Source organism: Hemitrygon akajei, chromosome 2 (genome assembly GCF_048418815.1).
Source record: "Hemitrygon akajei chromosome 2, sHemAka1.3, whole genome shotgun sequence".
Lineage (NCBI taxonomy): Eukaryota > Metazoa > Chordata > Chondrichthyes > Myliobatiformes > Dasyatidae > Hemitrygon > Hemitrygon akajei.
This window is the reverse complement of record NC_133125.1, coordinates 197,175,443-197,202,149: the sequence shown is the minus strand read 5'-3', so window position 1 is coordinate 197,202,149 and position 26,707 is coordinate 197,175,443. Positions and strand designations below refer to the sequence as shown.

Here is a 26,707-nt window from a genome sequence, read left to right as displayed (position 1 = left end):
CGACCCCAGCCATTATCAATACTCTTCAGAGATTGTCTGCCTGGCGTCGGTGGCCGCATACCCAGGTCTTGTGATCGGCACCGGCTGCTCGTACGACCGTCCTCCACTTGCTGCCTGATCGGGGATGGGGGAGGGGGGGGGGGGCCGAGCGGGTGCTACACCTTGCCCAAGGGGGCGAACTGCAGTCAAGCGGAGGGAGGGCCTGATCGGGGGGGAGGGGGCTGAGCGGGTGCTACACCTTGCCCAAGGGCAACCTGCAGACAAGCGGAGGGAGGGCCTGATCGAGGGGGGGGCTGAGCGGGTGCTACACCTTGCCCAAGGGGGCGAACTGCAGTCAAGCGGAGGGAGGGCCTGATCGAGGGGGGGGGCTGAGCGGGTGCTACACCTTGCCCAAGGGCGACCTGCAGACAAGCGGAGGGAGGGCCTGATCGGGGGGGGGGGGGGGGGTTTGGCTGAGCGGGTGCTACACCTTGCCCAAGGGGGCGACCTGCAGACAAGCGGAGTGAGGGCCTTACACGTAGAGACATATTTGCACCTGCCACCCAAGTACGTTGGTGAGGCCCAGTTTGGACACCTGCCTACTGGACACATATCAGAAAGATTGAAAGGGTACAGGAGAAATTGACAACGTGTTGCCAGCACTTGGGGGCCTGAGTTAATGGGAAAGGCTGAATAAACCAGGATCTTATTCCCTGGAGCAAAGGAGAATGACGGGAGATTTGACAGAGATACAAATTTTGAGAGTTATAAATGCAAGCAGGCCTTTTCTGCTGAGGTTGGGTTAGCCTGGAGCTGGAGGTCAGGGGTTAAAGGTGGAAGGTGAAATGTTTAAAGGGGAACCTCTTCGGAGGGTGGTGAGAGTGTGGGACGAGCTGTCAGTGGAGTGTGTTCGGTTCCACATTTAGGAGACGTTCGGATGGGAGGGGATGCACATGGGTGCGGGTAGCTGGGACTAGACAGTAAAACAGGTCAGCGTGGACTAGCTGGGCCAAAGGTCCTGCTTTTGTGCTGTGGTGCTCTGTCAGTCTGAATGTCTGCACTCGGGAAGAGGCGTCCAGGTCTTCCTATGCACGGAGAGAATGTCCGGGATGGGTGGGGTCTTTCAGTACCAGAGCCCATGGAGGTGTTCACAGCTCTCTGCAGTTTCTTGCCATTACGTGCAGAGCCCACTGAGCTCTAAAGAAAATGGAGGAGCGTTGTGTGAAATCAGACTGGCGATTTCAGTGAGTGGAGACAGAAGACACCCAATAAATCAACTTTTTAATTACAGGACAAGACAGATGCTGAACACACACACACACACAGTGGCAAATACTTACCTGAAATACACACCTGGGCCCATCGTACGGCAGCACACCTCATGCTGGTTACTGTTCTCAAGGCACTGTGATGCCCAGCTCACGGCAACCCAGAGCGACAAGAGCACGTGTGGCTTGTGTGTACTGGATTTAAACTCTGCCGGTGCTGAACTGCAGCGAGGGGGAGGGGCTGCAGGGGCCAAATCCCAGCTAGCACAGGGGCAGTGGCCATCAGTGATTGACACTAGGGTCTACAGGGACGTGCCAAATTTCGTTAGCCTTGAGAGGAAGTAGAGGTCTACTGTAATTTGCTCGAGTCTGCCTTCTCATCACTCACCCGTATCCTGCCCCTATCCACAAATACCCCACCCCAACAATCAGCGGGCAACTCACCTGGCTGGGGCCCCCATAATGGGTCGGCTGCTTCGCTCCGAAGGTCTGAGAGTGCTTGCTGGCCCGTTCCTTCTTGGCATCCACGGCAGCGTAGTACCTGAAACCAGCAGCAAGGTGAGTCACGCACTAATCCCTCCCTCCTGTCCGGGGCAACGGAAAAGACCACAGGACCTGCATAGTGCCTATCACCCAGCCTGGCAAGTCTACAGACTGCTGGGGGTACAAAATGTTCCCGCCAACCAGCACACAGCAAGCTCAGAATCATATTCAGGGTTAACGTCATGCGTATGTCATGACTTTGCTTGTTTTACAATGCAATACATCATAATAATAAACTATAAGTACAATAAGAAATACATTTAAAGAAATTAAACAATACGTAGAGCAGAAAAAGTGCCAAGCGAGGAGGTAGTTCCTAAGTTCATTGTCCATTCAGAAATCTGATAGCGAAGGGGAAGAAGCTGTTCCTGAAATGTTGAGTGTGTCTTCAGGTTCCTGTACCTCCTCCCTGATTGGTGGCAATGAGAAGAGGGCATGAACACGGTGAGGGGGCAATGAGAAGAGGGCATGAGCACGGTGAGGGGGGTCCTTATAATGGATGCCGCCTTCCTCAAGCATCTGCTTCTTGAAGGTGTCCTCAGTGCTGGCGAGGCTGGTGCCCGTGATGAAACTGGCTGGTTTACAAGCCTCTGCAGCTTTTTCCGATCCTGTGCAGTGGCTCTTAAATACAACCAGTTAGAATGTTCTCAGTGGTACAGTGCCTATAAAAAGTATTCACTCCCCTTGGAAATTTTCATAGAAACATGGAAAACCTGCAGCACGATACAGGCCCTTCGGCCCACAATACTGTGCCAAATCTCTCCTTACTTCAGAAATTACCAAGGGTTACCCATAGCCCTCGTGTTTTATTGTTTTACAGCATCGAATCACAGTGGAGTTAATTTGGCTTTTTTTTTATGCTGATCAACAGGAGTTAAAACGGAAACTTCCACTGCAGTTCTCACCAAGGCCGGGTCACCCGGGTGCAGCCAGCACACAGGAAATGCCCAACAGCAAAGTGCCAACAAATCGAGTCAGTGCTGAGGAAGGCTACGAGGCTGCACTCACTGGAATTCAGAAGAATCGGGGTTTCTCACTGAAACCTACTGAATACTGAAACGTATCGACAGAGCGGATGTGGAGAGGATGTTTCCTACAGTGGGGGAGTCTAGGACCAGAGAACACAGATAGAGTGGATGTGGAGAGGATGTTTCCTATAGTGGGGGAGTCTAGGACCAGAGGACACAGATAGAGTGGATGTGGAGAGGATGTTTCCTATAGTGGGGGAGTCTAGGACCAGAGGACACAGATAGAGTGGATGTGCAGAGGATGTTTCCTACAGCGAGGGAGTCTAGGACCAGAGGACACAGATAGAGTGGATGTGGAGAGGATGTTTCCTATAGTGCGGGAGTCTAGGACCAGAGAACACAGATAGAGTGGATGTGGAGAGGATGTTTCCTACAGTGGGGGAGTCTAGGACCAGAGGACACAAATAGAGTGGATGTGGAGAGGATGTTTCCTATAGTGGGGGAGTCTAGGACCAGAGGGCCCAGATAGAGTGGATGTGGAGAGGATGTTTCCTATAGTGGGGGAGTCTAGGACCAGAGGGCACAAATAGAGTGGATGTGGAGAGGATGTTTCCTGTAGTGGGGGAATCTAGGACCAGAGGACACAGATAGAGTGGATGTGGAGAGGATGTTTCCTATAGTGGGGGAGTCTAGGACCAGAGGACACAGATAGAGTGGGTGTGGAGAGAATGTTTCCTATAGTGGGGGAGTCTAGGACCAGAGGACACAGATAGAGTGGATGTGGAGAGGATGTTTCCTATAGTGGGGGAGTCTAGGACCAGAGGGCACAAATAGAGTGGATGTGGAGAGGATGTTTCCTATAGTGGGGGAGTCTGGGTCCAGAGGGTACAGACTCAGAATAGAGGGATGTCCATTTAGGATGGAGATGAGGAGGAATTTCTTTAGCCAGAGGGTAGTGAATCTGTGGAATTTATTGCCACAGGTGGCTGTGGAGGTCAAGTCACTGGGTGTTTTTAAGACAGAGATTCATAGGTCCTTAATTGATAAGGCGGTTATGGGTTATAGGGAAAAGGCACGAAGGTGGGGTTGAAGAATGGCTGTATCATGGTAGCACAATGCTTTGACCTGGGTTCAATTGTTTGCTAGGAGCTTGTACGTCACTTCCCATGAACGTGTAGGTTTCCTCCCACAGTCCAAACGGTTAGTGGGTCATTGTAAATCTAGGGTTAAATCAGGGAATGCTGGGTGGCACGGCTCAAAGGGGTTGAAGGGCTTATTCCGTGCTGTATCTCAATAAATAAATAAAATGAAAATCAACAATGATGGAATGGCGTAGCAGACTGGATGGGCAGAATGGCCTAATTCAGGAATGTTATGAGTTTACCATCGTCTTGTTGCCATTGCAGAGTGATTCGCTTTGTCCTGGGACATTAGGGAGTCAGTACCACTCTACAGGGGGAGGGCATGCCTTACAAACTTGACTGAGCGTCTTTGAGGAGGTGAATGGTGCTGAATGAGGACAAGGCAGTGGACGTTATCCACGTGAACTTGCGGACGCAGCGGCCAGGGAGAGAACGCGGACCTCTGCTGGGCGCGAGCTGGGTTGCAGCTTGCGTTGCCCGGTGCTGCCCTCCAGTGTTCACTCAAGGGAAGAACAAGCTGGAGCAGGACAATCCACTGTCATACCTCTCGGGGACTCGGGCTATATTTTTTTTCTTTGTGACTATGTTTCACTGAAAGCTATGCAGCAGGTAATGTGTTTTGCACCTTGGCCCCAAAGGGACGCTGTTTCATTCTGCGATATTCACGTATGGTTGAATGATAATTAAACGTAAACCTGGATCCAATTTCTGAACGGTCTATAAACCCATGAACACAACCTCGGGATTTCTCTTCTGCGGTGTGCCTGTGTAATGCAACTCGTAGTATTGTTATGTATTGCAATGAACTGCTACCGCAAAACAACAGAAGTCAGTGATTCTGGTCCCCTCTATTAAAGACCTATCTCCTTCCATCTGGCCTCCCAAAGCACAACACCTGACAGGCCGGATTAAACTCCCTCTGGCTGTCAGAATCGCTCCCCCGGGTAGAAATGTCAAACGCCAGAGGACACCCTTTCAGAGAATGCCGGGGGGGGGGGGGGGGGGGGTGGAGGTTAAAGGTGACAGAAATAGCTTGTTTTTATGTAAACACAAAGATTGGTAGGTGCCGGGAATAGGTTACCAGGGGCAATGTGTAAGCAGGCAGCTTGATGGAGTTGAAGAGGCCGGCGCATGGAGTTGGCTGACCGTCCTGTGCTGGGCAGTGTAAAGAAGGACCTACCATCTTCAGATGGGGGTGCCTCACGGTTCAATTCCAGTACACAAGTGTAAAATAATTGTTACTCTGGATCCAATTCAGCACAAAAAAAACAGAAAAACACAATAATGATACTAAAACAAATCAAAATAAATACAGCCGTGCTAGAATGTTAACCCTGTATATTCTTCTTTACTTCTGCATAAATATGATCTTCATGTAAGTCCTAAAACCAAAGAGAACCCAATTAAATAAATCATACTTGTTCACTTATTTATTGAGAAAACTGATCCAATATTATAGGTATTTGTTGGAAAAGTATACGTATATGTGAACCTTTGCTTTAGTAATTGGTGTGACCCCGTTGTACAGCAATAACTTCGACCAAACGTATCTGGTAACTGTTGATCAGTCCTGCACATTGGTTTGGAAGAATTTTAGTCCATCCCTCCTTACAAAACTGTTTCAGCTCTGGAATGGTGAAGGTTTTCCTTGTACGAACTGCTTGCTTCAGGTACTTCCTGGGGCTCTGACTCGGACATTACAAATCACAAATTTTCTTCTTTTTAAACCATTTTGTTGTTGATGTACTCTTGTCTTTTGGATGATTGTCTCGTTGCATTATCCAACTTTTATCAAGCTTCAGGCGATAGACAGCTACCCTGACATTCTCCTGTAAAATGTCTTGATACAATTTTGAATTAACTGTTCCCTCAAGCTGTCTAGGCCCTGAGTCAGCAAAGCAGCCCCAAACCATGATGCTCCTTCCACCGAGCTTCACTGTTGGGATGAGGTTTTGGTGTTGGTGTCCAAACATAACAATGTGCATTTCTGTCAAAAAGTTCAACTTTTGTCTCATCTGTCCACAGAACATTGTCCCAGAAGCCTTGTAGCCTTTTACAAACTTGAGACGTGCAGCAAGGTTTTTGTTGGAGAGCAGTGGTTTCCTCTGAGGTGTCCTTCCACGAACACCATTCCTGTTCAGTGTTTTACTTATCGTAGACAAATGAACAGAGACTTTAGCAAGTTCTAGAGGTTTCTAAAGGCCTTTTGCTGTTACCCTTGGGTTCTTTTTCACCTCATTTCAGCATTGCACTTTGTGCTCTTGGTGTGATCTTTGTAAGATGTCCATCCCCAGGGAGAGTGGTAACATTACTGAGTTTCCTCCATTTGTAGACAATTTCTCTCACTGTGGACTAATGAACACTCAGGTCTTTAGAAATGCTTTTCTAGCCTTTTCCATCTTCGTGCATCTCTACAATTCTTCTTCCAAGGCCCTCTGAAAGCTGTTTTGATCGAGGCATGGAGTACATAATCAGATCTTTCTTGAGAAGTGCAGGCTCTGTTGGTAACCTGACTTTGTGTCTTTTTTTTTCCCCACAGGGCAGGGCACCTCTACAACCCACACCTCCAATCTCATTGATTGGATCACTCAAATAGCTTCTATAGAAGGCATTACCCCAGAGGTTCATGTATTTTTTCCAACAAATACTGTAATATTGGATCATTCTTCTCGATAAATAAATGGACAAGTATGATGTTTTTGTGTTATTTGTTTAATTGGGTTCTCTCTATCTAGTTTTAGGACTTGCGTGAAGATCATATTTATGCAGAAATAGAGAAAACTCTACAGGGTTCACAAACTTTCTAGCACCACTGATATGAAATAGCTTATATACAGAGATTGACTGTATGTCCATAAAGCGACATAAGGCCCTACGTGAGCTGAATGATTGGAAATGATTAAGTAGTGGTGTAGTTAGTGGGTGGAGGTGTTGATCGGTCTTACTGCCAGGGAAAGTAACTCCTTTTGAGTATGGTAGTCCTGGGGTGGATGCCACTTAGCAACTTTCCCAATGGGAGTGGGACAAACAGTCCATGAGCAGGGTGGGTGGGATCCTTCATGATGTAACACCCTTTTCTGGCAGCTTTCTGTCTGACGGTATGTCCTTGATGGTGGGTAGGCTGGAGCCGCTGATGCACTGGGCAGTTTTGCAAGAAGGTCACATCCAACATGAAACCCTCACCACCCAGGACATGCCCTCTTCTCATTACTACCATCAGGAAGGAGGTACAGAAGCCTGAAGACATACACTCAATGTATTAGGAACAGCTTCTTCCCCTCCACCATCCGATAAACCCACAAACACTAACTCATTGTGTTTGATCTCTTTGCACTATTTAATTTATTTATATATATATATATATATATATATTTCTTATTGCAAATTACAGTAGTTTTACACATTGCTGGCACAAGGCAACAAATTTTGCAGCATACATTGTTGATAATAACCCCGATTCTGCCAACGCAGTGTGTTCAATCTGTTCGTCATTGTCTTTGCAGTGTAACAATTATCTGCCTCTATTTTAAGTGGCCTTTATTTGCATAACATTTTAATTTGCCTCCAGTGGCTATGCAAAGCATAATTCTGGAGTTTCTTTGTTCTTTCATGAAGTGAACATGTTTTCGCACTGTTTCCCCCCCCCTCCCCCCCCCCAGCCTCACTCAGACAGACATTGCACCTACCCCTTGGTGAGGAAGTTCCCCTGTGCATCCATGAGTAGGAAGATCTCGTTCTGGGTCTTCTGGCTGTTGCCCGTGTACAGGTAGTGCTCCAGGGGGACAGGCCGCTTTGTGGTGCTGATCACGTAGATCTTCTTCTGCTTTATCCGCCTGGCAAAGGGAGAGAGACAACAGATCAAACCATGGCTAGGTCCTCACGATGGCTCAGGAGCCTTATCCCAACTGACAATGCATAAAACCAGCCCTACACCAAGGTCAATATTCATTTTTAAACATTTAGGAGACACAACGCAGAACAGGCCATTCCAGCCCAACAGGCTGTGCCTCCTGGTAACCCACCGATTTTAACCCTAGCATGTCACAGGTCGTTCACAAAGACCATTTAACCTACTAACCGGCATGCGTCGGGACTGTGGGAGGAAGCTGAGACACCCAGAGGAAGACCACCTGCACAGCAAGGAACGTAAAAACTTGCTAAGCAGAGGGCACCAGAATTGAACTCCAAACTCCGAAACCAGACATAGAATTTGGCCATTTGCCCCGTGGAATCTGCTCTGCCACTGACCCACAGCTGATCCTTTCCTCCCCCCCTCCTCAGCCCGACTCCCCGGAGAACCCCATAACCTTTGATGCCATGTCCAATCAAGAACCTTTCAATCTCTGCCTAAACACACCCAACAGCCCGGCCTCCACAGCTGCCTGTGTTAACAAATTCCACAAATTCACCACCCTCTAGCTAAAGAAATGTTTCTGCATCTATTTTAAATGGATGCCCCTCTATCCTGAGTCTGTGCCCTCTTGTCTTAGACTCCCCCACCACAAGAAACATCCTTTCCACAGCTACTCTGTCTAGGCCTTTCAATGTTCGAAAAGCTTCAGTGAGATCCCCCCCTATCCTTCTGAATTCCAGTGAGTACAGACCCAGAACTATCAAACATTTCTTGTAATGATAACCCTTCATTCCTGAAATTACCCTTGTGAACCTCCTCTGAACCCTCTCCAATGCCAGCACATCTTTTATACATGAGGGGCCCAAAACTGTTCACAATACTCAAGGTGAGGCCTCACCAGTGCCTGATAAAGCCTCAGTATCTCATCCCTGCTCTTGTATTCCAGAGCTCTTGAAATGAATACTAACATTGCATTTGCCTTCCTCACCACCGACTCAACCTGCAAGTTAACCTTAAGTAGAGTGTTCTGCACAAGGACTCACAAGATTTCTCAGATTTTTTGATTTTTTTCCCCTATTTAGAAAATAGTCTGCACATTTATTTCTAATATCAAAGTGCATGACCATTTTGAATTTGCCGCTTTCTTGCCCATTCTCCTAATCTGTCTAAGTCCTTCTGCATCCTACCTGTTTCCTCAACACTACCTGTCCCTCCACCAATCTTTGTATCATCTGCAAACTTGGCAACAAAACCATCTATTCTATCATCTAAATCACTGATACACTACATAAAAAGCAGTCCCTGCAGAACCCCCCTAGTCACTGGCAGGTAACCAGAGAGGGTTATTCCCACTCACTGCCTCCTACCAATCAGCCAATGCTCTAACCATGCCAGTAACTCTCCTGTAATACCATGCCCTCTTAAGTAGCCTCATGTGTGGCACCTTGTCTGAAAATGCAAATATACAACATCGACAGCATCCCCGTTATCTATCCTATGTGTAATCTTCTCAAAGAATTCCAAGAATGTATGAAAAAGCATTTTGGTAAAAGGGAAAACAGTCAGACTGTTATTTAAATGGGGAGAAAATTCAAACATCAGAGGTGCAGAGGGATTTAGTGGTCCTCATGCAAGACTCCCCCGAAGGTTAATTTACAGGTGGAGTCTGGCAAATGCAATGTTGGCATCTATTTCAAGGGGAATAGAATACAAAAGCAAGGAGACAATGCTGAGCCTTTTTAAGACCCTAGTCAGTCTGCACTTGGAGTATTGTCAGTTTTGGGCCCCATATCTCAGAAAGGATGTGTTGTCATTGGAGAGAGTCCAGAGGAGGTTCATGAGGATGATTCTGGGAATGAAGGGGTTAACATATGAGGAGCGTTTGGCAGCTTTGGGCCTGTACTCACTGGAATTTAGAAGGCAGGGGATCTTATTGAAACCTACCGAATGTTGAAAGGATGTGCAGAGGATGTTTCCTATGGTGGGGGCATCTAGAACTAGAGGCACAACCTCAAATTTCAGGGGCGCCTTTTAGAACAGAAGTAAGGAGGAACTTTTTTAGCTAGAGTAGTGAATCTGTGTAATATTCTGCCACAGGCCAAGTCAGTGGGTATGTTTAAAGCAGAAGGTGATCATTTCCTGATCAGTCAGAGCATCAAAGGATATGGTGAGAGAGCAGGTGTGTGGGATTGATTGGGATCCGGGATCAGCCACGATGGAATAGCAGAGCGGACTCTGGCTGAATGGCTTAATTCTCCTCCTATGTCTTGAGGTCTTTTGGACAATCTGTAGAAGTGCAACAAGTTCATTCACCTTATTTCTTATACTTTGTGCACTGAGATAATACTCTTCGAGAGCTGATTTGCTACCCTTCTTGATTCTGCATTCCCAATGGACTGATACTCACCCTGCTGGCTACAATTATGTCCTTTTCATCTGCCTGCCCCTCCTGACAGTCGGACTGCACGATATCTTCACTTTCTTACCATCTGTCCTATCCTGTGTCACTCCAGTTCCCACCCCCCCGCCAAATTAGCTTAAGCCCTCCCCAACACCTCTAACAAACCTGCCCGCAAGAATACTGGGTTCAGGTGTAACCTGTCCCTTTTGTACAGGTCATACCTCCCCAAGAGATCCCAATGATCCAAGAACCTGAAGTCCTGCCTCCCCGCACCAGCTTCTCAGCTGCACATTTATCTGCCAAACCATCCTGCTTCTAACCTCACTGGTGCGTGGCACGGGTAGTAATCTAGAAATATACCTCTGGCCTCAGAGGCAGCATGTGTTTAGCAAAATGCTTTCACATCTGGGCTCAATTTTGTCACCATCTGTAAGGAGTTTGTGCTTTCTCCCCGTGACTGGGTGGGTTTCCTAAGGGTGCCCCGGTTTCCTCCCACATTCCAAAGATGTAACCATTGATCGGCCAATTGATCACATGGGTGTACTGGGCAGCTCGGGCTCGTTAGGCTGGAAGGGCCTGTTACCGTGCTGTATCTCTAAATAAACAGCTGTGAACCCTCTATAAGGCAGGCATATACTCCTTTAAGCAAGACTACATTGCACTCCAAATGTGGTCTTACCGAATACCTAAATAACTACAAACACATACACTCTTGTCGGGCTTCCAGCCACGTCCAGGTGTCCATTTTAACCGATGTTTCATTGACAAACTCCGCCATCTACACGGTGAAGAGGAATTTGTGTGTCAAATATGCCGGGAAAGCATTCCATCCTTCTTCAACTGCACAAGCAGTTTCAGCAAAAGGGTTGCAAAAGTCACTGGTAACTGCCTTATAATTCGGGAAATTGATCAGGTATGACTTATTCACAGGGTCAGTACCAGTCCTCCTGCATCTCCAGCTACTGACAGCAAACCTGTCCACTCCAGGGGGACGGGCAATGGGTCTGGAGAGGCTGTTGCCGTATGTTTTTGTAGACGATGCACTGCTGTTACCAGAGGAGAGAGTGAGAGGACGCGCACACAGACAGATCCAATTCACACTCACCCAATCCAGTCGGCAAACTCCAAAGTATTGGGCACGGTGGCGCTCAGCAGGATGAGGTTCACGTGGTCTGGAAGCATAATGAGAACCTCCTCCCACACCACGCCTCTCTGCGGGGGGGGGAGAGAAAGAGAGATTCAACCTGATACATTGAAATACATGGAAGCATAATGAGAACCTCCTCCCACACCACGCCTCTCTGCGGGGGGGGGGAGAGAAAGATTCAACCTGATACATTGAAATACATGGAAGCATAATGAGAACCTCCTCCCACACCACGCCTCTCTGTGGGGGGAGAGAGAGAGATTCAACCTGATACATTGAAATACATGGAAGCATAATGAGAACCTCCTCCCACACCACGCCTCTCTGCGGGGGGGGGAGAGAAAGATTCAACCTGATACATTGAAATACATGGAAGCATAATGAGAACCTCCTCCCACACCACGCCTCTCTGTGGGGGGAGAGAGAGAGATTCAACCTGATATATTGAAATACATGGAAGCATAATGAGAACCTCCTCCCACACCACGCCTCTCTGTGGGGGGAGAGAGAGAGATTCAACCTGATACATTGAAATACATGGAAGCATAATGAGAACCTCCTCCCACACCACGCCTCTCTGTGGGGGGAGAGAGAGAGATTCAACCTGATACATTGAAATACATGGAAGCATAATGAGAACCTCCTCCCACACCACGCCTCTCTGCGGGGGGGGGGGGGGAGAAAGAGAGATTCAACCTGATTTGTTGTTTTCTGGCAGCAGTACACTGAAATACATAATAATAAAACTGTAAATTAACATCGTCATCGTCATGAGCCATGTTGTAGGACATGGGCAACTGGTCTCATCCATGACCACAATGATTCTTGGCTAATTCTTCTGTAGAAGTGGTTTGCCATTGTCTTCCTCTGGACAGTGACCGCAGCCATTGTCAATACTCTTCAGAGATTATCTGCCTGGTGTCAGTGGTAACATAACCAGGACTTGTGATATGCATTAGCTTCTCATACGAACGTACACCAGCTGCACCCATGGCTTCACGTGACCCTAATCGGGGGGATAAGCTGGTGCTACGCCTTGCCCAAGGGTGACCTGCAGGCTAGCGGAGGGAAGAAGCACCTTACTCCTGGTAGAGACGCATCTCCACCCTACAACCCGATACAATAACCACTTACAGGAAGAATGCTTGGGACGTTGGGGAGGGAAAGTGGGGGAAAGGTTGGTGGGAGACCAGTTCCTCTTCACATCCTGACGGGGTACACCCACCTCGGCGTCGTTGACATAGTGAACCTCATCGAAAATGACCCACTCCAGGTCCCGGATCAAATCAGAGCCGTTGTACAGCATGGACCTGCAGGAGACACGAGGTCAATGGTAGAGTCTGGCAGACCATTCAGCCCATCCTACCCATGCCAACCACAGCAAATCCCACCTGCCTGCAATTGACTCGTTCACCTGTGCGTGCTGGGGACCGATCCTTGGGAGGGGGGGAGGACCATCGTGAGCCAGGGAGCGGGGGAGATGCAGCGGAAAACACCTCCTGGGGTGGAGGGGGAGAGGGTTCCACTGGATGGATGCGGGAGACGAGGGGGTGAGGGAGGGTTCCACTGGATGGATGTGGGAGACGAGGGGGTGAGGGAGGGTTCCACTGGATGGATGTGGGAGACGAGGGGGTGAGGGAGGGTTCCACTGGATGGATGTGGGAGACGAGGGGGTGGGGGGGGAGAGGGTTCCACTGAATGGATGTGGGAGACGAGGGGGTGAGGGAGGGTTCCACTGGATGGATGTGGGAGACGAGGGGGTGAGGGAGGGTTCCACTGGATGGATGTGGGAGACGAGGGGGTGAGGGAGGGTTCCAATGGATGGATGTGGGAGACGAGGGGGTGACGGACGGTTCCACTGGATGGATGTGGGAGACCAGGGGGTGATGGAGGGTTCCACTGGATGGATGTGGGAGAAGAGGGGGTGATGGAGGGTTCCACTGGATGGATGTGGGAGACGAGGGGGGTGACGGAGGGTTCCACTGGATGGATGCGGGAGACCAGGGGGTGATGGAGGGTTCCACTGGATGGATGTGGGAGACGAGGGGGGTGACGGAGGTTCCACTGGATGGATGTGGGAGACGAGGGGGTAACGGAGGGTTCCACTGGATAGATGTGGGAGACGAGGGGGTGACGGAGGGTTCCACTGGATGGATGTGGGAGACGAGGGGGTGACGGAGGGTTCCACTGGATGGATGTGGGAGACGAGGGGGTGACGGAGGGTTCCACTGGATGGATGTGGGAGACGAGGGGGTGATGGAGGGTTCCACTGGATGGATGTGGGAGACGAGGGGGTGAAGGAGGGTTCCACTGGATGGATGTGGGAGACGAGGGGGTGAGGGAGGGTTCCACTGGATGGATGCGGGAGACGAGGGGGTAACGGAGGGTTCCACTGGATGGATGCGGGAGACGAGGGGGTGAGGGAGGGTTCCACTGGATGGATGTGGGAGACGAGGGGGTGATGGAGGGTTCCACTGGATGGATGTGGGAGACGAGGGGGTGATGGAGGGTTCCACTGGATGGATGTGGGAGACGAGGGGGTGATGGAGGGTTCCACTGGATGGATGTGGGAGACGAGGGGGTGAGGGAGGGTTCCACTGGATGGATGCGGGAGACGAGGGGCTGACGGAGGGTTCCACTGGATGGATGTGGGAGACCAGGGGGTGAGAGAGGGTTCCACTGGATGGATGTGGGAGGCGAGGGGGTGCGGGAGGGTTCCACTGGATGGATGTGGGAGACGAGGGGGTGGGGGGGAGGAGAGAGTTCCACTGGATGGATGTGGGAGACCAGGGGGTGAGAGAGGGTTCCACTGGATGGATGTGGGAGGCGAGGGGGTGCGGGAGGGTTCCACTGGATGGATGTGGGAGACGAGGGGGTGGGGGGGAGGAGAGAGTTCCACTGGATGGATGCAGGAGACGAGGGGGTGACGGAGGGTTTCACTGGATGGATGTGGGAGACGAGGGGGTGAGAGAGGGTTCCACTGGATGGATGCAGGAGACGAGGGGGGTGACGGAGGGTTCCACTGGATGGATGTGGGAGACGGGGTGAGGGAGGGTTCCACTGGATGGATGCGGGAGACGAGGGGGTGACGGAGGGTTCCACTGGATGGATGTGGGAGACGGGGTGAGGGAGGGTTCCACTGGATGGATGCGGGAGACGGGGTGAGGGAGGGTTCCACTGGATGGATGTGGGAGACGAGGGGGTGACGGAGGGTTCCACTGGATGGATGCGGGAGACGAGGGGGGTGAGGGAGGGTTCCACTGGATGGATGCGGGAGACGAGGGGGGTGAGGGAGGGTTCCACTGGATGGATGCGGGAGACGAGGGGGGTGAGGGAGGGTTCCACTGGATGGATGTGGGAGACGAGCGGGTGATGGAGGGTTCCACTGGATGGATGTGGAATCACAACAGCTCACTCCCAGACAAAGGGATCAAGCTCCTTGTTGGATAGAGATTTCAGAGACCCACAGGACAGGAGTTTAGCTGCCTGGCAAACTGGATCAGAAGAAGATGGGGCGGAGGGGTAGATCCCACATGTAAGCCCCACCTGGATTTAACCTTGCCCCCCTTCAATAATTACCACTCAACAAATTCTCTCTCCAGTCCAACACTGCCCACACTGACTCCTCGTAACATACCTGATTTAAACCACCGCTACTTTGAACCCCTCCCCCATTTACCATAACCATATCTAATATATTTACCCACCAGGGCGCCCCAACCTAACACTCTTTCCAGGCTTGGCCTCCACAGCTGACAGTGGCAATGAATTCCACAGAGTCTCCGGCCTCGGACTAACAAAATTCCTCTACACCTCTGTCCATATATTCTGAGTATGTGCCCTCTGGTCTGAGAGTCCCTTCTCCCACCACCCCTCATTGTCCCTTCAATCTGACCTTTCTCCAGCACCTTCTGAACAGGCCCTTTAGCCCTCGACTGTGCAATCCAACTCCAAGAACAACTCAAACTTTCCCTCCTTCATATCCTTTGATTTTTCATTCCTCAATGCGTCTAAGAGTCTCCAATCAGAAACCTGTCCTGTGACCAATCCAAAAACCCAGCACACTCCCAAACCCATCGTCTCCACAGTCCATCTGAATCTCCAATCAGAAATCTGTCCTGTGACCAATCCAAAATCCCAGCACACTCCCAAACCCATCGTCTCCACAGTCCATCTGAGTCACCAATCCGAAACCTGTCCTGTGACCAATCCAAAATCCCAGCACACTCCCAAACCCATCGTCTCCCCAGTCCATCTGAGTCACCAATCCGAAACCTGTCCTGTGACCAATCCAAAATCCCAGCACACTCCCAAACCCATCGTCTCCCCAGTCCATCTGAGTCACCAATCAGAAACCTGTCCTGTGACCAATCCAAAATCCCAGCACACTCCCAAACCCATCGTCTCCCCAGTCCATCTGAGTCTCCAATCAGAAACCTGTCCTGTGACCAATCCAAAATCCCCAGCACACACCCAAACCCATCGTCTCCCCAGTCCATCTGAGTCACCAATCCGAAACCTGTCCTGTGACCAATCCAAAATCCCAGCACACTCCCAAACCCATCGTCTCCCCAGTCCATCTGAGTCACCAATCAGAAACCTGTCCTGTGACCAATCCAAAATCCCAGCACACTCCCAAACCCATCGTCTCCCCAGTCCATCTGAGTCACCAATCAGAAACCTGTCCTGTGACCAATCCAAAATCCCAGCACACTCCCAAACCCATCGTCTCCCCAGTCCATCTGAGTCTCCAATCAGAAACCTGTCCTGTGACCAATCCAAGATCCCAGCACACACCCAAACCCATCGTCTCCCCAGTCCATCTGAATCACCAATCAGAAACCTGTCCTGTGACCAATCCAAAATCCCAGCACACACCCAAACCCATCGTCTCCCCAGTCCATCTGAGTCTCCAATCAGAAACCTGTCCTGTGACCAATCCAAAATCCCAGCACACTCCCAAACCCATCGTCTCCCCAGTCCATCTGAGTCTCCAATCAGAAACCTGTCCTGTGACCAATCCAAAATCCCAGCACACTCCCAAACCCATCGTCTCCCCAGACCATCTGAGTCTCCAATCAGAAACCTGTCCTGTGACCAATCCAAAATCCCAGCACACTCCCAAACCCATCGTCTCCCCAGTCCATCTGAGTCTCAAATCAGAAACCTGTCCTGTGACCAATCCAAAATCCCAGCATACACCCAAACCCATCGTCTCCCCAGTCCATCTGAGTCTCCAATCAGAAACCTGTCCTGTGACCAATCCAAAATCCCAGCACTCACCCAAACCCATCGTCTCCACAGTCCATCTGAGTCTCCAATCAGAAACCTGTCCTGTGACCAATCCAAAATCCCAGCATACACCCAAACCCATCGTCTCCCCAGCCCATCTGAGTCTCCAATCAGAAACCTGTCCTGTGACCAATCCAAAATCCCCAGCATACACCCAAACCCATCGTCTCCCCAGTCCATCTGAGTCTCCAATCAGAAACCTGTCCTGTGACCAATCCAAAATCCCAGCACACTCCCAAACCCATCGTCTCCCCAGTCCATCTGAGTCACCAATCAGAAACCTGTCCTGTGACCAATCCAAAATCCCAGCACACTCCCAAACCCATCGTCTCCCCAGTCCATCTGAGTCACCAATCAGAAACCTGTCCTGTGACCAATCCAAAATCCCAGCACACTCCCAAACCCATCGTCTCCCCAGTCCATCTGAGTCTCCAATCAGAAACCTGTCCTGTGACCAATCCAAAATCCCCAGCACACACCCAAACCCATCGTCTCCCCAGTCCACATCCAGGCACTCCATCCTCAGCTCTCAGCCCAGTAATCCCAATACCAAAGGAGTGAAGGGAGAGAGGGGACATGGAACAGGGAGGGAAGAGAGGGGACGTGGTACAGGGAGGGAAGAGAGGGGACGTGGAACAGGGAGGGAAGAGAGGGGACGTGGTACAGGGAGGGAAGAGAGGGGACGTGGTACAGGGAGGGAAGAGAGGGGACGTGGTACAGGGAGGGAAGAGAGGGGACGTGGTACAGGGAGGGAAGAGAGGGGACGTGGTACGGGGAGGGAAGAGAGGGGACGTGGTACGGGGAGGGAAGAGAGGGGACGTGGTACAGGGAGGGAAGAGAGGGGACGTGGTACGGGGAGGGAAGAGAGGGGACGTGGTACAGGGAGGGAAGAGAGGGGACGTGGTACAGGGAGGGAAGAGAGGGGACGTGGTACAGGGAGGGAAGAGAGGGGACGTGGTACAGGGAGGGAAGAGAGGGGACGTGGAACAGGGAGGGAAGAGAGGGGACGTGGTACAGGGAGGGAAGAGAGGGGACGTGGTACGGGGAGGGAAGAGAGGGGACGTGGTACGGGGAGGGAAGAGAGGGGACGTGGTACAGGGAGGGAAGAGAGGGGACGTGGAGCAGGGAGGGAAGAGAGGGGACGTGGAGCAGGGAGGGAAGAGAGGGGACGTGGTACAGGGAGGGAAGAGAGGGGACGTGGAACAGGGAGGGAAGAGAGGGGACGTGGTACAGGGAGGGAAGAGAGGGGACGTGGTACAGGGAGGGAAGAGAGGGGACGTGGTACAGGGAGGGAAGAGAGGGGACGTGGAACAGGGAGGGAAGAGAGGGGACGTGGTACAGGGAGGGAAGAGAGGGGACGTGGTACAGGGAGGGAGAGAGAAGAGGGACGCCTCACGTCTTAATAAGCTGGTAAGGAAGGCGGGCTCTGTCGTGGGCAAAGTACTGGAGAGTTTAACATCGGTAGCTGAGCGAAGGGCACTGAGTAAGCTACGGTCAATTATGGAAAACTCTGAACATCCTCTACATAGCACCATCCAAAGACAGAGAAGCAGTTTCAGCGACAGGTTACTGTCGATGCAATGCTCCTCAGACAGGATGAAGAGGTCAATACTCCCCAATGCCATTAGGCTTTACAATTCAACCGCCAGGAATTAAGAACTTTTTAAAAGCTATTATTAATGCTTTTTGAGATAGTGATTTAGATGCATATCATATTTTTTTACTGAGTTAAGTATTGTATGTAATTAGTTTTGCTACAACAAGTGTATGGGACATTGGAAAAAAGTTGAATTTCCCCATGGGGATGAATAAAGTATCTATCTATCTATCTATCTATGGAACAGGGAGGGAAGAGAGGGGACGTGGTACAGGGAGGGAAGAGAGGGGACGTGGTACAGGGAGGGAAGGAAGAGAAGTGACAAGGAATGGGACAGGGAGGGAAGGAAGAGAAGTGACAAGGAATGGGAGAGGGAGGGAAGGGAGAGAAGGGACAAGGAATGGGAGAGGGAGGGAAGGGAGAGAAGGGACTAGGAATGGGAGAGAGAGGGAAGGGAGAGAAGTGACAAGGAATGGGAGAGGGAGGGAAGGGAGAGAAGGGACAAGGAATGGGAGAGGGAGGGAAGGGAGAGAAGGGACAAGGAATGGGAGAGTGAGGGAATGGAGAGAAGGGACAAGGAATGGGAGAGGGAGGGAAGGGAGAGAAGGGACAAGGAATGGGAGAGGGAGGGAAGGGAGAGAAGGGACAAGGAATGGGAGAGTGAGGGAAGGGAGAGAAGGGACAAGGAATGGGAGAGGGAGGGAAGGGAGAGAAGGGACAAGGAATGGGAGAGAGAGGGAAGGGAGAGAAGGCACAAGGAATGGGAGAGGGAGGGAAGGGAGAGGGCGGACACTGGATGGGACCAGAAGACATAGGAGCAGAATTAGGCCATTCAGCCCATCGAGTCTGCTCCACCATTCCATCATTGCTGACTCCAGATCCCACTCAACCCTATTAAACTGCCTTCTCACTATATCCTTTGATGCCCTGACCAATCAGGAAATGATCAACTTCTGCCTTAAATACACCCACGGACTTGGCCTCCACCGCAGTCTGTGGCTGAGCATTCAACAGATTTACCACCCTCTGGCTAAAAAATTCCTTCTCACCTCTGTTCCAAAAGGTCACCCCTTAACTTTGAGGCTGTGCCCTCTAGTACTGGATACCCCCACCACAGGAAACATCCTCTCCATATTCACCCTATCTAGTCCTTTCAACATTCGGTAGAGTTCAATGAGATCCCCATGCATTCTAAATTCCAGTGAGTACAGGGCCAAAGCTGCCAAACGCTCCTCATATGTTAACCCCTTCACTAACCGGAATCATCCTCATGAACTTCCTCTGGACTCTCTCCAATGACAACATATCCTTTCTCAGATATGGGGCCCAAAACTGTTGACAGTACTCCAAGAGCAGCCTGAGTATTGTCCACATTATCCGCCTACTTTTATATTCTATTGCCCTTGAGATGAATGCCAACATTGCATTTCTTTTCTTTACCTCTGACTCAGCCAGTGAACTAATCTTTTGGGGATCTTACACAAGGACTCCTACGTTTCTTTGCACCTCTGATGTTTGAACCTTCTCCCCATTTAGATAATAATCCACATTATTGTCCCTTTTACCGAAATGCGTCATCACACATTTCCCAACACTGTATTCCATCCGCCACTTCTTTGTCCATTCTCCCAATCTGTCTAACTCCTGCTGCAATCGCATTGCTTCCTCAGCAATACCTGTCTTCGTATCATCCGCAAACTTTGCCACAAAGCCATCAATTCCATTATCCAAATCATTGACAAACAATGTGAAAAGTAGCGGTCCCAACCCCTCACTAGTCACCAGCAGCCAACCAGAAGAGGCCCCCTTTATTCCCAATCACTGCCTCCTGCCTGTTGGCCACTCCACTATCCATGCCAGTATCTTCCCTGTTACGCTGCAAGATTTTATCTTGTTATGCAATCTCATGTGTGGCATCTTATCAAACATCTTCTGAAAGTTCAAATAAATGATATCCACTGCCTCTCCTTTGTCCACCCTACATGTTACTTCCTCGAAGAACTCTAACAGATTTGTCCAACAAGATTTCCCTTTACAGAAACCATGCTGACTTTGACTTACTTTATCATTAGTCTCCAAGTCTCCAGAAACCTCATCCTGAATAATATATTCCAACATTTTCCCAACCACTGAGATCAGACTAACTGCCCTATAATTTCCTTTCTTCTGCTTCCTCCCTCTTAAAGAGTGGAATGACATTTGCAATCTTCAAGTCCTCCGGGACCATGATTCTTGAAAGATCATGACCAATGCATCTGTAATCCCTTCAGCAACCTCTCTCAGGACTCTGGGATATAGTCCATCTGGTCCAGGTGACTTATCCACCTTAAGACCTTTGTATTTGCCTAGTACGTTTTCTTTTGTAATAACAATATCACTCACTCCTGTTCCCTGACAGTCAATAGACAATAGGTGCAGAAGTAGACCATTCGGCCCTTCGAACCTGCACCGCCATTCTGAAATCATGGCTGATCATCTACTATCAATACCCGGTTCCTGCCTTCTCCCCATATCCCTTGATTCCCCTATCCATAAGATAGGGATAAGTCACGGACCTCTGGCACACCACTAGTGTCTTCCACACTGAAGACAGATGCAAAATGCCCATCAAGTTCATCTGCCATTTCTTTGTCCCCCATTACTACCTCACCAGCATCATTTTCCACTGGTCCAATATCAACTCTCACCTCCCTTTTATTCTTTATATAACTGAAAAATCTTTTGGTATCCTGCTAGTTTGCCCTCATATTTCATTTTTCTCCCTTCTTATAAGCTTTTTAGTTGCCTTTTTTTTGGATTTTAAAGGCTTTCCAATCATCCAACTTGTCACTCACTTTTGCTACCTCACATGCCCTTTCCTTAGCTTTTAGGCAGTCCTTAAACCCCCTCGTCGGCCATGGTTAGTTACCCCTGCCTATATTATCCTTTCTTCAGCTATCTCCCTTCTTAAAGAGTGGAGTGACATTTGCAATCTTCCAGTCCTCTGGGACGGGGAGAAAAGGGACATAGACGGAGAGGGAAGTGAGAGAGAAGGGGGGAAGGGAAGAGTGGGGAGGGAAGAGAGAGGGGGAGGGAAGAGGGGGAGGGAAGAGAGAGAAAGGGGACATAGAACGTGATAAGATGGGGAGGGAAGGGTAAGAGGGAAAATGGGATGGGACAGGACTGGTAGGGAGAGAGGCGGGCGAGTCAGAGAGACTAACCTGAGGATCTCTGTGGTCATGATGAGGCAGGAGGCATCGGGATGTAACTGCACATCTCCCGTCAGCAGCCCAACGTCTTTGAAGGTGTTCTTGAAGTCCCTGAACTTCTGATTGGACAAGGCCTTGATTGGGGATGTGTATATGGTCCTGCGGAGAGGATTCACACTCATTACCAGACAGAACTCTGCTGTCTTCCTTCGGTCCAAAGACGTTCGAGTTCGGCTTAGTGAGCTGAGGGCACGTTACGTTGGTACTGGTAGCGTGGCAACACTTGTGGGCTGCCCCCAGCATATCCTCGAACGGCAAATGACACATTTCACTCAATGTTTTGTTGCACGTGTGCCAAATAACGCTAATCCTTGTCTTTGAGTGTCTGGGGTAAAAGCACACAACCACGGAAAGAACGTACAAGCTCCTCAGAGAAACAGAACCCCAATCACTGGTGACGCAAAGCGTTAGGAAGCAGGTGGGATGGGAGGGTCGGGTCTCTCACCTAGTCATGTGCTTCTGGGAGAGGGCAATGGCATACTCAGCGACCACGGTCTTGCCAGCGGACGTGTGGGCGGCCACGAACACAGAGTCGCGGGACTCGAGGCGGAGGATGGCTTGCTTCTGAAAGACATCGGGCTCGAACGGCCACTGGGGTAAGGCAGATGGGGTTGTGAAGAGTTAATCGCAATAGTGAGATCTTAGGGTCAGTACACTTCCCCTCACCTCTGCTCCTCCCCCCTCCTCCTCCCTCTTTTCCCTCACCTCTGCTCCTCACACAGGGCACAACACCCACACCCCACAGAACAACAGAACACGCCACCCCGCCACAGGGAAGGACCCCTGCCCAACCTCTCCCCTCTCCAAACCCTTAAAGGGCACAATTCCCCCCCCCTTCCTTACCCCCAAACCCAACACCAATGCCCCTCCCACAGGGCACAATTCCCCCCTTCCTTACCCCCAAATCACCACTACCTCTCCCACAGGACACAATTTCCCCCCTTCCTTACCCCCAAACTCAACACACCACCTCTCCCACTGGGCACAATTTCCCCCCTTCCGTACCCCCAAACTCAACACCACCGCCCCTCCCACAGGGCATGATTCCCCCCTTCCTTACCCCAAAACCCAACACACCGCCCCTCCCACAGGGCACAATTCCTCCCTTCTAATCCTCATCACTGCCCCTCCCATAGGGGAGAACTCCACTCTTCCTTCCCCATCCCACATACTCTTCCCCCCCCCCCCACTCCTGGGGAATCTCAACAACCGCTTCTTTCTCACTATCATCACTCATGAACCGAGCCCTCAAAATTAAACACTTACTCTCAAACTACCCAGTCGTGACTCATCTACCTGCAGCTAAAACACACAATTACAGGCAGTGCATTCCACACACCCACCACTCTGTGAAAAAATCACCTCTAACCACCTCGGTACCTATTTCCAAGCACCTTAAACGTGAGCCCTCTCACGTTAGCCAATTCAGCCCTGGGAAAAAGCCTCTGACTATCCACACTATCAACAGCCCTCATTATCTTATACACCTCTATCAGGTCACCTCTCATCCTCCGTCACTCCAAGGAGAAAAGGCCGAGTTCACTTCACGGAGGGGTCAGTACTGGGATCACTACTTTTCAGATATGAAGATAGGTGGAGGGGTAGGCAGTGCTGAGGAAGTAATGCAATTGCAGCAGAACTCTGACAAGTTGGAAAACTGGGCAAAAAGTAGCAGATGGAATACAGGGTTGCGAAATGTACGATCATGCATTTTGGTAAAAGGAACAATAGTGCGGACTATTGTCTAAATGAGAAGAAAATTTGAACATCAAAGATGCCAAGGCACGTAAGCGTCCTCATGCAAGACTCCCAGGTTAATTTACAGGTTGAGCCGGTGGTTAAAGGCAGCAAATACAATGTTGGCATTCATTTCAAGGGGAACAGAATATAAAAGCAAGGAGATAACGCTAATTTACAGGCCGCACTTGGAGTATTGATTCCGGAAATGAAGGTTTAACATTTGGGGATCGTTTGGCAGCTTTGGGCCTGCACTCATTGGAATTTAGAACAATGGAGGGGAATCTCTTCGAAAAAGGTGGACGTGAAGAGGATGTTTCCTATGATAGGGGTGTCGAGAACTAAAGGCCACAGCCTCAAAACTGAGGGGCGACACTTTAGAACAGGAGGAGGAATTTTTTTAGCTAGTGAATCATGGAATGCTCTGCCACAGACTGCAGCGGAGGCCAAATCTGTGGGTATATTTAAAGCAGAAGTTGATAGTTTCCTGATTGGTCGGGCATCAAAGGAAACAGTGAGAAGGCAGGTGTATGGGGTGGAGTGGGATCCAAGATCAGCCATGGTGGAATGGCAGAGCAGACTTGACGGGCTGAATGGCCTCAGTCTGCTCCTGTGTTCTATGGACATTAGTACTCTGTAAGACAGTGGAGTGCTAGGTCACAGCATCCTCTCTGGGTCCAATAAAAGGTGCAAGACCCCAGCGGACGTTGGCACTGCAAGCCCAGTTCACTGGTTTATTGGCGAGACCGACAACGGGGAAGCTGTGTGGCCTCTGTTGCTGCAGGGACAAGGCCTTTGTTACCACAGCATTGTACCCAGGGCAGTGAGCGCTGGAGGCGGTGTTGGAGACAACAGAAGTGTGCTGTATTCTGAGCTGGCTCTCGTCAGCGCTGATCAGACACTCTGTGTCTGACCCCGGGAGCTGTGATGGGACGGTGTGGAGGGAGATTCACTCTGTGTCTGACCCCGGGAGATTATGAGGTAAGCTGGATGGCCCAGCTCAAGGTGAGGAACGTGACTCCAGCACCATCAAACCTCAAGCCTTGACACTCAGGGGCGTGTGTTAATATTTTTCTGACTGTACGTGCTTTTGTATCTAAAAGTGGTGTACTCTGTTGTATGTACAAGAACGCCGTTTCAATTAGGTGAATTAAAACTAACCTTGAACTTGACTAGACGGGACAGGGTCTCACCTTGAACTTGACTAGACGGGACAGGGTCTCACCTTGAACTTGACTGGACGGGACAGGGTCTCACCTTGAACTTGACTAGACGGGACAGGGTCTCACCTTGAACTTGACTGGACGGGACAGGGTCTCACCTTGAAGGCCGGCTCCGGGATACGTTTGTAGAAGTCGTCCACGGGTGCGCTGACGTCAACTGGCACTGCCCACTGCTCCTTCTCCAGCACCACTTCCTCTTCCTTCTTGCTGCCCGCGGCCGGAGGAGGCGTGCTCACCTTCTACGGAGAGAAGGGACATCAACCAGAGGTGAGGGAAACTTTCCCTAGGCAGGGTGTGGTGCTTCTATGGAATTCATTGGCACAGGCAGCTGTCGAGGACAAGTCATTGGGTATATTTAAAGAGGAGGCTGATAGGTTCTTGATTAGTCAAAGGTTACTGGGAGAAGGCAGGAGAATGGGGCTGAGATCTAAATCTAATTATTTTTATTTATTGAGATGCAGTGCAGAACAGGCCCCTCCAGCCCAAGGAGCAGACTCAATCGACCAAATGGCCCAATTCTGCCCTCCTTGCTCTAGCACTCAGGTCCTCAGACTAGATGAGTCGTCTCCTTGCTATCCCCTTGAATGGAATGGGCTGAATGGCCATCACCCCTGCTCCACAGAGGTGCCTGTGTTAGCAGACGAGTCCCACATCCCCCACTTCCTCCTCCTACTGAAGCTCATCCCTCCCATCCGGGTCATGGGGAGTGAGGAGAGTAGGGAAGGGTGCAAAATGGGAAGGCTTGATCTTCAGGCCCTTTCACCTTGCTGTCCCACGGAGTGAAAGCAGCTACTGATTCCATACCTCGGGCTTTACGCTCCTGCCTGACTCTCCAAGCCCCTTCCACCCCTCCTGTTACACCAGGGACTAAATATACGTTGCTCTTCCAGTCGTTAATTGGAGTACTGCGCAGACGTAGGAAAAGCATTCCCGCACATGTCAGGCGAAGAGCTTTAAAAGAGGGGTACCATCTAGCAGAGCAGTCATCGTGGTACCGGTCTGAGTCAGAGTAGTAAGGCTTTGGCTCAACAGGGTTTCGGCGAGAACAGGCAGAGGCAAGGTAAGTAGGTAAGTTTGTTCCTTATTTCTTTTTGCTTATTTAACTAGACAGAATAGCGGGTATGTCTTCAGGGTCAGTGCTCTGTTCTGGGTGTCAGATGTGGGATTTCCGGGAGATTAACAGCGTCCCTGATGAAGGAAGAATAGTGTGGACTATTATCTAAATGGGGAGATAATTCAAACATCAGAGATGCAGAGGGACGTAGGACTTCTCGTGCAACACTCTCAGGTTAATTTTCAGGTTGAGTATGTGGTAAAGAAGGCAACTGCAATGTTGGCATTTATTTCAAGGGGAATAGAATATAAAAGCAAGGAGATACTGTTGAGGCTTTAAAAGACACTAGTCAAGCTGCACCTGGGGTACTGTTAAAAGGTTTGGGCCCCATATCTCAGAAAGGATGTGTTGTCATTGGAGAGAGTCCAGAGGAAGTTCACAAGAATTATTCTGGGAATGAAGGGGTTAACAATGAGGAATGGAATTCGGAAGAATGTTGTTGGGGCGGGGGGAGAATCTCATTGAAACCTAGTGAATGTTGAAAGAATTACATGGGGTGGATGTGGAGAGGGTGTTTCCTATGGTGGGGGTATCCAGAACTACAGAGCACAGTCTCAAAATTGAGGGGCAATCTTTTAGAACAGAGGTAAGAAGAAATTATTTTGGCCAGAGAGTAGCGAATCTGTGGAATGCTCTGCCACAGACTGCGGTGGAAGCCAAGTCCGTGCGTATATTTAAGGTAGAAGTTGATTGTTTCCTGATCGTTAAAAGGAAATGGCGAGAAGACAGGTATATGGGGTTGAGTGGGATCCGGGATCTGCCATGATGGAATGGAGAATCAGACTCGATAGGCTGAATGGCCGAATTCTGCTCATATGTTTTATGCTCTTCCCATGAGGCTTCCTCAGTGGGGCAGGGGGTGAGGAGGCTAAATTGGTGAGAGACGTACACACCAACATCTCTGGGTCCCATATACAGTGGCATGCAAAAGTTTGTTACTGGTCAAAATTTGGTCAAAATTTCTGTTACTGTGAATAGCTAAGCAAGTAAAAGATTACCTGATTTCCAAAAGGCATAAAGGTAAAGATGACACATTTCTTTAATATTTTAAGCAATATTACTTTTCTATTTCCATCTTTTACAGTTTCAAAATAACAAAAAGGGAAAAGGGCCTGAAGCAAAATTTGGGGCACTCTGCATGGTCAGTACTTAGTAACTCCCCCTTTGGCAAGTATCACAGCTCGTAAACGCTTTC

General features: G+C 50.0%; 1 protein-coding gene across 1 annotated transcript in view; it reads right to left on the bottom strand.

The window, feature by feature from the left end:
• skic2 (SKI2 subunit of superkiller complex) overlaps positions 1 to 26,707 on the bottom strand; it is a 110,382-nt gene that overhangs the window by 42,186 nt on the left and 41,489 nt on the right. Inside the window, exons 9-15 of the mRNA XM_073034813.1 lie at positions 24,497 to 24,637; positions 21,884 to 22,029; positions 21,391 to 21,537; positions 12,527 to 12,611; positions 11,260 to 11,366; positions 7,587 to 7,733; positions 1,692 to 1,788 (exon numbers count right to left, since the gene is read on the bottom strand). Of these exons, the coding sequence (XP_072890914.1) occupies positions 1,692 to 1,788; positions 7,587 to 7,733; positions 11,260 to 11,366; positions 12,527 to 12,611; positions 21,391 to 21,537; positions 21,884 to 22,029; positions 24,497 to 24,637 (870 nt within the window). The remainder of the gene's footprint in view (positions 1 to 1,691; positions 1,789 to 7,586; positions 7,734 to 11,259; positions 11,367 to 12,526; positions 12,612 to 21,390; positions 21,538 to 21,883; positions 22,030 to 24,496; positions 24,638 to 26,707) is intronic.